We start from the raw sequence: 10,594 nt of genomic DNA, 5'->3' as shown, positions 1-10,594 counted from the left end.
TGCTGGCAGGTGAGTTTATTAGCCAAGGATTTACTCCTTCCCAGCCCTCAGTGAGAATGAACTGGTGTCTCAGTGGGAGGCTAGGCTTTTAGCTTCTTCAGTGATTAGCTGCAAGAGAAAAAGGTTAGATGCTTAGAGGCTCTGGAAATCTGGGAAGCAAGAATTCATTCCCAAGCTTAATATTATTCATCTTTACCAGATCTTGGAACAAGAATACTTCATGTAACAACAGGAATTGTCCACTTCTGATTTGGAGGAGGGGATGGTATTAGTTCACTGAATAGTTACAGGTAGAAATATGGGATCTGGGTAAGCTAAGATGGTTCATGGTAAAGTCTGACTGTGGATGCTATGGCTAGAAATCTGGATGAAAAAACAAAAAAAACACCAAGCTGTTGAAATACAGAATGAAGACATCACAGGCATTGATTATATATCGAAAGAAACAAGGTGCCCCAAGCTGGTATCTTGGTCTATTTGCCAGTGAATTGGCTTCCAGGTTTAGTGGACATGGTCTTCTGCTACGTTTGTGCCTAGGATTTAGGACCTCGGCCCTCTGTTTAGGGATAACAGCATCTGAGAAGAAGGTGAGAATCAGTGATGACACACACCCAAGCGTGCATCTCCAAACTCACTGTATTTTCCCAGCAGACGTTTCCACAGTAGGTCCAGCAGCATGTGTGATTTATTTTTACACATCTAAAATTTCTAGAACACCTGTTGTTACATTCTTGGATGGTTGGCTGTCCCCAGCACTCCTGAAGGAGCAATTCCCTCCTGAAAATGAGATGAGATGGTAAGACATTGGTGGGGCCATATAGACAAGTGTGGGAAGAGAAGTCCTTCATAAGCTTAACAGCTTATGTTAAGCTAGAGGGCCCCTCTAGGGGCCCCTCCTAGAATCCTGGCCCCAAGTCCCCACTAAAGTACCTATCTTCTAAGAAAATCCCCTTCCTTAGCCTCCTCATTGTATTTTCACTGACCCCATTGCATCTTTACTAAACTCTTAGACTTCTCTGCTCCCCAGGTCCTATAGTGTTGCAGACTTCTGGGTCCTCTTTGAACATCCTAGAGATAGGACTCCATATACTCCCAGCATTCATCTGCCCTCCTATAAAAGTTACATCTTTATAACGGGGGATCTCAGAGTCTGAGATAACCTCTACCCTCGTTATCACACCTATTTTACAGCATGGGAAACTAGACCAGGGAAAGTAAGGAATAGATTGCCTCACTTTCTTCCCCTCCTTGCTGACCCTGCCTTTAATGTAACTCAGCCTCAGGACTTCTCTGGTGATCCAGTGGTTAAGAATCCGCCTTCCAATGCAGGGGACATGGATTTGATCCCTGATTGGGGAACTAAGATCCTACATGCTTCAGGGCAACTAAATCTGCATGCCACATCTAGAGGAAAAAAAAAAAATCATCCTATTAAAAAAAATAAAGTAATTCAGCCCCTCTCCAAATTCTCTCTCATCTCATTTTCTTGGCCCCCTCCATTGATTTCATTTTCTCATCATATGGCCCCCAACATTGCTCCACTAAAGACCCATCTGATGTCTCTTTTCCATCTTTTTACATTCTGAACTATCCTACCAATGGGTCGGCTTTAACTCAAGCAGTCATTCCATTGCATTGGACTTCTGAAATATCCTATCGCTAAATTAAGGGTATATATCAAGAAATGATATTGGTATCATTTGGTAATCATCAACATGCACACAGTTAGGACACAGAGCTTCTGGAAGAATGGGAAAATATGGTAGCTCTCTACTGGTGCCCCATCTCCTCCAAGATAGCCTGACACGGGAAAATATTATATCCTTATAATTTATGGAATGTATCTAAAAGCTGACAGATACTCATTGATACTTTTAAGGTTGGAAGAAGAAACATTGAAGGATTTCAGCTTGCGAATTTCTTGGATCTCTGTCTATAGAAAAGTATCTATACACAAATGCTCCAACAGGTGATCCAGGGAAGTGAGTCCTGGGTCAGATGTATCAGGCATGATACTTCTTCATTTGTCCAGAAATAAGCACAGCCCCGTCATGCCCTTTTGATCCTCAATCCAGGCTCATCACCTGCTGCTATATCTTTCCTTCACTCCTCCCAGCACAGACAGTAGTACCATACAGAGTAACATCATGAGGAGAGGTGTCCCGAACTTCATGATGTTGACCATATATATACGTCTGAATAGGTGTTGTCAGGAGTTCTTTCCTTTGCAGTTGCTTCTAGAGATCAAAAGACACAAATAAAGAAAGCTGGGAAGCAAGAGGAAAATTCTCATGGAATTTCTTTACACTCTGTCCTCTAATTATTCTTCCTTGACCTCCACCACCCAACCACAGGTACAAACCAATTCTGGATGTTGACTTTGCTAAAAGATATCTCTCCATCTCAAGTTTCATGCCTTCCTTTTGCAGGAACCCGCCCCACCCCCCTGCTTTTTTTTGATGTGCTATCTTCCCTTGATTAAAAAATAACTCAAGGGATTCCTGGTAGTTCAGTGGTTACGAATCTGCCTGCCAACACAGGGGACATGGGTTCGATTCCTGCTCCAGGAAGATCCCACATGCTGCAGGGCAATGAAGCCCATGTACCACAATACTGAGCCACCACTCTAGAGCTTGAGTGCTGCAACTGCTGAAGTCTGTGTGCCTAGAGCAAATGCTCCATGACAAGAGAAGCCACCACAATGAGAAGTCCGCACACTGCCACTAGAGAGAGCCGGCACAGAGCAACAAAGACCGAGTGCAGCAAAATAGATGAATACATCTTTAAAATAATGATAATTCAAATTTAGCACTTAAGACAAGCTTCATGCCTTCCTTTTGCAGGAAAACCTTTTTTATTTTTATTGTTTTGCAAGTGTGTGTTATTTTCCCTTGATTAAAAAAATGACTCAGAGGCTTCCCTGGTGGTCCAGTGGTTAGGAATCTGCCTTCCAATGCAGGGAACTTGGGTTTGATCCTTGGTCAGGAAACTAACTCACACAGCACAACTAGAGAGCCCATAAACTGCAACAAAAGATGAGCGTGCTGCCACTGAGACCCAACGCCAAATAAATAAATAGAATATTTTTTAAAAGAAAAAAAAGGAAGTAAGTGGTCAGGGAAAGATATCACAATAAACCAGCTGGTAAAGAGATGGATTCAGCCAGATCACAAGTGAGCAACTTCCATCATTTGGGTGGGGGAAAACTCAAGCCATGAAACCACCCATGACAGAGTCAATTTGAAGCAGTACCAAGTCCAGAAAGTACAAAGTTCAAGAATGCAACACTGCCTGCCAGAAGGAGCTGTCCTGACCCCTTTATCTATTCTTGCTAGATAAAGCCACCTCCAAATGGCTCTTAGCTACCTGCAGGAGGAGAGGAAAGAGCAAGGAAACTGACCACTCTCTTTCTAGGTGTGGAGGGAACAACCGTTTTAATTCAAGCTTAGTGTTTCAACTGTGCTTGGGCTTAGACTTTTTTCTAAATTTATTATATTATATTATGAATAATATATTTTAGCATATAATATACTATTATATTTTAAATTTAGGCAGTGACTAGAAAAGTCTGGTTCTATACCCAAGCTCTCATATAGAACCAAGAAATGAAGTAGCTCTTCTGGATATATTTAAATGGGACAAAGGACAAGACTTTCAACATATTACTAGTAACATTCCCAGTGAATATTAATGATATGTGTACCAGTAACACAGATTATTAATATTTTCCCATGGATCATAAGACATCTGAAAATTTGTGACTTCTCTTTCTTCAGGGGAAAAATGTCTTTGGAAACCTCCTTGCAACTGAAATTCGGTTAAATGCATTTGTAAATGTGGAGATCCTTGGACAAAGGATACTGCCTATCTCAAACCCTAGGTGGGGTTGGTGCCAGTTTTTCCTGTTTTAAGATTAGTTTATTCTCAAAAACAGACTCACAGATTTAGAGAAGGAACTTATGGTTTTCAGGGGGGAGGGCGGTCTGGAGTGATAGCTAGGAGTTTGGGATTAACAGGTACACACTGCTATATTTAAAGTGGAAGGACTTCCCTGGGGGTCCTGTGTTTAAGATTCCTCAATTCCAATGCAGAGGGGCACAGGTTGGATCCCTGGGGAACTAAGATCCCGTATGCCCCACATGCCTCATGCCATGGCCAAAGATTTTTTTTTAATTTTTAAAAATTAAAACTGATAACCAACAAGGACCTACTGTATAGCACAGGGAACTCTGCTCAATATTATGCAACAATGGGAAGAGAATTTGAAAAAGTATTTTTAAAAAATAAAAGAAAAGAGAGGTAGGATGAACTGGGAGATTGGGATTGATAAATGTACAAATGTATATACAGATACATGTATACATGCATAACACAGATGGCTAATGAGAACCTACTGTATAGCACAAGGAACTCTACTCCATGCTCTGTGGTGACCTAAAGGTCCTAAATGGAAAAAAAGCTATATGTGTATATATATATATAGAGAGAGAGCTGATTTACTTTGCTGAACAGAAGAAACTAACACAACATTGTAAAGCAACCATACTTCAAAATTTTTTTAAGTACAATTTAATTTTATCAATAATGGCTGTGGTTTCTCATAGCCTTAAAGAGTTAGACATATAAAAGGAACCTAGATGGGGTCGCTAAGAGTCGGACACGACAGCGACTTCCCTTTCATTTTTCACTTTCATGCATTGGGGAAGGAAATGGCAACCCACTCCAGTGTTCTTGCCTGGAGAATCCCAGGGATGGGGGAGCCTGGTGGGCTGCCGTCTATGGGGTCACACAGGGTCGGACACGACTGAAGTGACTTAGCAGCAGCAGCAGCAGAGACACATAACTCTAAAATGTTTACTTATTTAAAAATTGGTTTATTTTACCAACAGGATATACATCCTGTCTTATCAATAGGAGGGAAATTCTCTCCCACTTGACACCACACTGAAAACTGTCAGTGTGGCATAGACAGTAAATTCCTGTGACTTTCTGGAGTCAGATATTCAAATTCCTGTGAATTCCCAACCCCAACATGCCTAGTTTAATATAAGCTATGTGTTTGGCTAACCACCTAATTTCTCAAAGACTCAGTTTCCCTGGATGTATTATTTTTGGGCTCCAAAATCACTGCAGATGGTGACTGCAGCCATGAAATTAAAAGATGCTTGCTCCTTGGAAAAAAAGCTATGACAAACTTAGATAGCATATTAAAAAGCAGAGACGTCACTTTGCTGTCAAAGGTCCGTATAGTCAAAGCTATGGCTTTTCCAGTAAATAGATGTAAGGATTGGACCATAAAGAAGGCTGAGTGTGGAAAAACTGATGCTTTTGAACTGTGGTGTTGAAGAAGACTCTTGAGAGTCCCTTGGACTGCCAAAGAGATCAAACCAGTTAATCCTAAAGGAAATCAATCCAGAATATTCATTGGAAGGACTGATGCTGAAGTTGAAGCTTCAAATAGTTTGGCCACCTGATGAGAAGAGCTGACTCATTGGAAAAGACCCTGATGCTGGGAAAGATCGAAGGCAGGAGGAGAAGGGGACGACAGAGGATGAGATGGTTGGATGGCATCACCGACTCAACGGACATGAGTTTGAGCAAGCTCCGGGAGATGGTGAAGGACCAGAAAGCCTGGTGTGCTTCCTTGGGGTTGCAGAGTCTGACACGACTGAGTGACTGAACAATATGGGGATGATATATCCACATAGCAAACGTTGACTATATGAAGCACTAGCAAAAAATTTAAGTTTTAAAAATTAAAAAATTAAGCCTCTTGGCATATGTTACAAATTATAAAATAGGAAAATATAGAAAATTTGGGGGATTTCCCTGGTAGTCCAGTGGCAGACTTTGCCTTCCAGTGCAAAGGGGTTTGGATTCAGTCCTTGGTTATGGAGCTAGATCCCACAGGCCTTGCAGCCAAAAAATCAAAACATAAATAAAAGAAGCAATATTGTAACAAATTCATTAAAAGACTTTTAAAAATGGTCCACATGAAAAAAATCTGTTAAAAATAATAAAATAAAAATTGAGGCACATAGATGGTTAGCTGGGTTGCCTTTAACTTCTAAAACACTGTTATTTGGAAATGATTTCAAAATTACAAGAGTAAGACTAGTCAAAGAACTTCTACATACTATTTACTCAGATTCACGTATTTTAAGAATTTACCCCAATTGCTTTCTCTCTCACATGTGTGTGCGTGTATATATATATATATGCCTAAGCCATTTGAGGGTAAGTAGATACATCATGGTTCTTATTTAGGAATAATACTTCAGTGAGTACTAACAATAGGAGCATTCTCTTCTGTGATCACAGTACAACTTCATTAAATTGAACATTTCTAAAATCTTTTTATCGAATCTACCATAAGTATCCCATTGTGTAAATTCACCCAAGAATGCCCTTCCTTTATCTTTTATGAGGTTGAAATTTTTGACGACGCTAGACAGTTTTTTCTTTTAAATAACATTCCTCATGTGGGGTTTGTGTGCAGTGTCTTCATGATTAGGTGCAGGTTATACGTTCTCCCTGAGACTACTCTGAAGACAATACACAATGGGCCATGTGTTGCCGACAGTAGTGTCATGTGTATTGTAGGCAATACATGGTGAGTCGGCGTCCATCTGTCTCATCTTTCTCTCACTTTCTCCATTTGAACATCAAGGACCATTACTTCTTTCTGGGAGCATGAATTGGACACAAGCCACAAATGAAAGCATTTTCAGGCTCACATTTCCAGCCCCAAGATTCTGACCCTCACCTACCTCTGAAGTTGTTGGAGTTGGAAGTGCCGGTATTTATATGACTGATGGCTCTTCTTCCTGGTCTCTGCGAACTGCCGAGCCCTTGCACACGGGGAATCTGATGAGCAGAACAGAGCTCGAAGGTTCAGAATGTAATCATGGTTCTGGTTGTGGCAGATCTGGGAGTTCTGCCAGTAAGTTGGGTACATATAGAACATTGTCCCTAAATTCCTATAAAAAGTACTCAAGGAGTACTTTTTTTTTTTTTTTAATCTCTTTGTGCTGCAGGTAATACAGGTAAAAGCCAAACACTGGAGAACTGCAGGAGCCTTCCCTCCCTCAACACACACATTGCCTGGCTGTCTGGGTGATTGTAAGGGTAGTGAAGGATCTGCATATCTCTTTTGTGCTAACATGTGTGCGATGACTTTTGTAACATCCTATCCATCTCTATGTTAACTTCTCCATGGTTAGCACCAGCCTAACACTACCTGCAATGGCACCCAACTCCAGTACTCTTGCCTGGAAAATCCCATGGACGGAGGAGCCTGGTGGGTGCAGTCCACGGGGTCGCTAAGAGTCAGACATGACTGACCCCACTCCAGTACTCCTGCCTGGAAAATCCCATGGATGGAGGAGCCTGGTGGGTGCAGTCCACGGGGTCGCTAAGAGTCAGACATGACTGAGTGACTTCACTTTCACTTTTTACTTTAATGCATTGGAGAAGGGAATGGCAACCCACTCCAGTATTCTTGCCTGGAGAATCCCAGGGACAGAGGAGCGTAGTGGGCTGCCGTCTATGGGGTTGCACAGAGTCGGATACGACTGAAGCGACTTAGCAGCAGCAGCAGCACTACCTGAGCACAATGTCCTGTGGGTTTTGAGCTACTGAAAAAACAGAGCTCTGCCAAGAGAGCTTGGAAAGGCCACCTAATACAGAGATTTACAACACAGACTTAACCTGGATTCAAATTCTAGTTCCCACTTACTTTTGGTGAGTCACTAATCCTCTCCGTGCATCAATTTCCTCACTGACAAAGTGGATTAATAGCGGTGCTTTCCTCATAGGGTTATTGTGAGGGTTCCCTGAATGATTATCTGTTAAGCACTTAGAACCAATGTCTGAATTAAATCAACAAATGAGAGTGTTACCCAATGAAGTGTCAAGCATCACCCAGTTTAATACCAGATTTACTACCTGTCAGATATTTAACATGTATTAGCTAGTACTCTCAATGACCCTATGAGTTTAGTACCATCATTCCTATTTTACAGATGCAGAAACTGAGACATAGAGGAGTTAAGCAACTCCTTTGAAGTTCTTAAGGGCAAGATATAAATAAATAAATAAGAAAGTAAACAAGTAAATAGATACAGCGTGATTGTGGCTATCTAGTTTTAGCTGTTTTTAGAAAATCCATACCGATCAATAAGGAGCAAATAAATCACTCCACACATAACCGTCAGTCTAATGAGGAAATAGAGAACGTTACAAATTTCAGTTTGTTAGGAGAGAAATAAACACCCCAACGTAGCAGGTGCAGTGTCGGAGTCCATGTTTGTGCATGTCTGCCTGGTCACTCAGTCACGTCCAACCCTTTGTGGCCCCATGGACTGTAGCCCACCAGGATCCTCTGTCGATGGGATTTTTCAAGCAAGAATACTGGACTAGGTTGCCATCTCTTTCTCCAGGGGATCTTCCCGACCCAGAGATTGAACCTGTGTCTCTTGTGTCACAGGCGGATTCTTTACCTGCTGAGCCATCAAGGAAGCAGAGACATACGAAGACCACAGAGACTGCATGCCTGTAAATGAGGTAGGGGCACTGGGCTTAGGCTAGGACACAGATAAAATAACCCTCAGAAAATGGAAGTCTGAATGCAAATGGAGGAACGCTGAGAAACAGGCTGCCATCTACAACAGATCCCTGGACTCTGAGAAATCAAAAAGAGAGGTGCAAGTACAAGAAACCCTAAGTAGGCAAACACAGGAAGACGCCATTTCTCAGAGTGCCAGCGGGGACACAGAAAGGGCAGTGCCTCTGGTAGACTTAGAGGCCGTGGGAAAGGATGAAGCTAGAGAGGAAGGCAGTGGGTCCTCAGAGTCCACACACCTGATTATACAGGTGACTCATTTCCTCTGGAACTGATCAAGCTCAGTCTCATTTATACCATTTCCATTTGACAATGAACCGCCTCTATGCACTGCCCCCCATTTTGAGACTTCATAGATCAGATAACCCCCCAAGTTGCGATGGAAGCTTTCAGTTGCAGAGTGGTTTGATGTCCCCTGGTTAGACATGGGTCTTTACCAGGGTTTGCTAGCAAGGAAAAAGCTGCTTCAAAAATGGAAACCATCTGGCAACAGAAGAGAAAGTCTGACCTCAACACAGGTGTGCATTCTTTGATTCTCCTACTGGAACTTGCAAAGAGACCAGTCAGCATCTTAATCAACCACAGACACTTTGTATAATGCATGTACTAGGGGCTACGACCCAAGGGGCAGGCAACTTGCAAAATATCCTGGACCTGTTGCAGAAATATTCCTTAATTTGGATTCCACTCAAAACTAGCAGCCTTGGACTTCCCTGGTGGTCCGGTGGATGAGAATCCGCCTGCCAGTGTAGGGGATGTGGGTTCAATCTCCTGTCTGGGAAGGTTCCACATGCTGTGCAGCAATTAAGCTGTTCTAGAGCCCAAGAGCCACAACTACTGAGCCGGCAGGCTGCAAGCACTGAAGCCCATGTGCCTATAACCAGTGCTCTGCGACAAGAGAAGTCACTGCAGTGAGAAGCCCATGCACAGTAACAAAGAGTAGCCCCAGTCGCTGCAACTAGAGAAAGCCCACGTGTGGCTCTGAAGACCCAGTGCACCGAAAATAAAAATTAGTGAATTATTTTAAAAAACTATCAACCTTATGTTCCCCCAGAAAGTCAGTAACAGCTGAGTGCCCCCAAAGTGGCCTTTATTGTCTCCAAAATCCAAAGAGCTCCACCAAGGGAATTCCCTGGTGGTCCAATAGTTAGGACTCGGTACTTTGATTGTTGTGGTCTGGGTTCAGCCCTAGTTAGGGAACTAAGATCCTGCAAGCTGTGTGTCACGGCCAAAAAACAAAACGACGACAACAAAGCAGAGCCCCACCACGTACTGTGTCTTTCTTCACGGTGGGCAGCAGAAGGTGCAGCAGCTTGTCTGCTGCCTCCCAGGGTCTTTCCTATACACCTGGACAACTGGATCTCTGGAAATGTTACCAGCAGAGCAAGTCCTGACTATCGTCAGGTGTCAGACTTCTGTCAGTCTGGACTATTGCCCCACCCTCTGGCATGCAAGTGCTAAAGCATCTAGGGTGCCTGCTATTTCCATTCTCTATGGCCAGTGAGCAGAGTGGCATAGGTATGATGAAGCTGGCGTGATGCTCCATGGAATACCAAGGGATCAAAGTCTCTTCAGACTGTGAAGTCAAAAGCCCAAAGAGATGAATTAGTCCTGAAGTAAGACACTGAGGGTCTATTGCTAGGTCTGTACATGGGAGAAAGCTACTTCCGATTATCTTGGTTGATAGGAACCAGAGGTAAAAATTTGCTAGAAGACTGGAACTTGAGAGGACAACAAATCATGCAATAAATAAATATATAGAGAGACAGACAGGCAAATAGATAAATGAATGAGTGAATAAGGCATAGCAACCAGGAGCCCATGTGTTTGTCACAAACAGATCAGTCCTGATCTGCGATTTTCTATAGGCAGGGACTTGACCTTTTGGAGACCCAGATCATGGCAAACTCTGCACTTGTTTCCTCCTTTGTCTCCATAGATTTCAAGGTCTTCCAAGGGACCCCCCCACCC

General features: G+C 42.7%; 1 protein-coding gene across 3 annotated transcripts; it reads right to left on the bottom strand.

Annotated features, from left to right (window-relative positions):
• Positions 1-10,592, bottom strand: WFDC11 (WAP four-disulfide core domain 11). Of its 3 annotated transcripts, none has more exons than XM_025000842.2 (6): positions 10,505-10,592; positions 8,502-8,554; positions 6,771-6,867; positions 2,085-2,237; positions 612-777; positions 1-108 (listed from the first exon to the last, which is right to left on the bottom strand). In XM_025000842.2, exons 4-6 carry the CDS (start codon positions 2,183-2,185, stop codon positions 70-72), a joined length of 306 nt encoding a protein of 101 aa, XP_024856610.1. In that variant the 5' UTR covers positions 2,186-2,237; positions 6,771-6,867; positions 8,502-8,554; positions 10,505-10,592; the 3' UTR covers positions 1-69. The 3 variants fall into 3 exon arrangements, with proteins under 3 accessions (XP_024856610.1, NP_001070516.1, XP_059748768.1); NM_001077048.1 differs by having other exon boundaries at positions 636-777; positions 10,505-10,577; XM_059892785.1 differs by lacking the exon at positions 8,502-8,554 and having other exon boundaries at positions 10,505-10,574.
• Positions 10,593-10,594: the final 2 nt, after the last annotated feature.

Source organism: Bos taurus, chromosome 13 (assembly GCF_002263795.3).
Source record: "Bos taurus isolate L1 Dominette 01449 registration number 42190680 breed Hereford chromosome 13, ARS-UCD2.0, whole genome shotgun sequence".
NCBI lineage: Eukaryota > Metazoa > Chordata > Mammalia > Artiodactyla > Bovidae > Bos > Bos taurus.
Note: the sequence above shows the minus strand (reverse complement) of the source record. Positions and strands in the feature narration are given on the sequence as shown.

What these genes read in the sequence shown, in the direction of transcription:
- WFDC11 (XM_025000842.2), bottom strand. Translation starts at nt 2,185, where the DNA reads ATGGTCAACATCATGAAGTTCGGGACACCTCTCCTCATGATGTTACTC. An exon ending in AAGGAAAGATATAGCAGCAG is followed by an intron (nt 778 to 2,084) that starts GTGATGAGCCTG and finishes TCTCATTTTCAG; the next exon opens with GAGGGAATTGCTCCTTCAGG. An exon ending in GTTTGGAGATGCACGCTTGG is followed by an intron (nt 109 to 611) that starts GTGTGTGTCATC and finishes TTTCTCTTGCAG; the next exon opens with CTAATCACTGAAGAAGCTAA.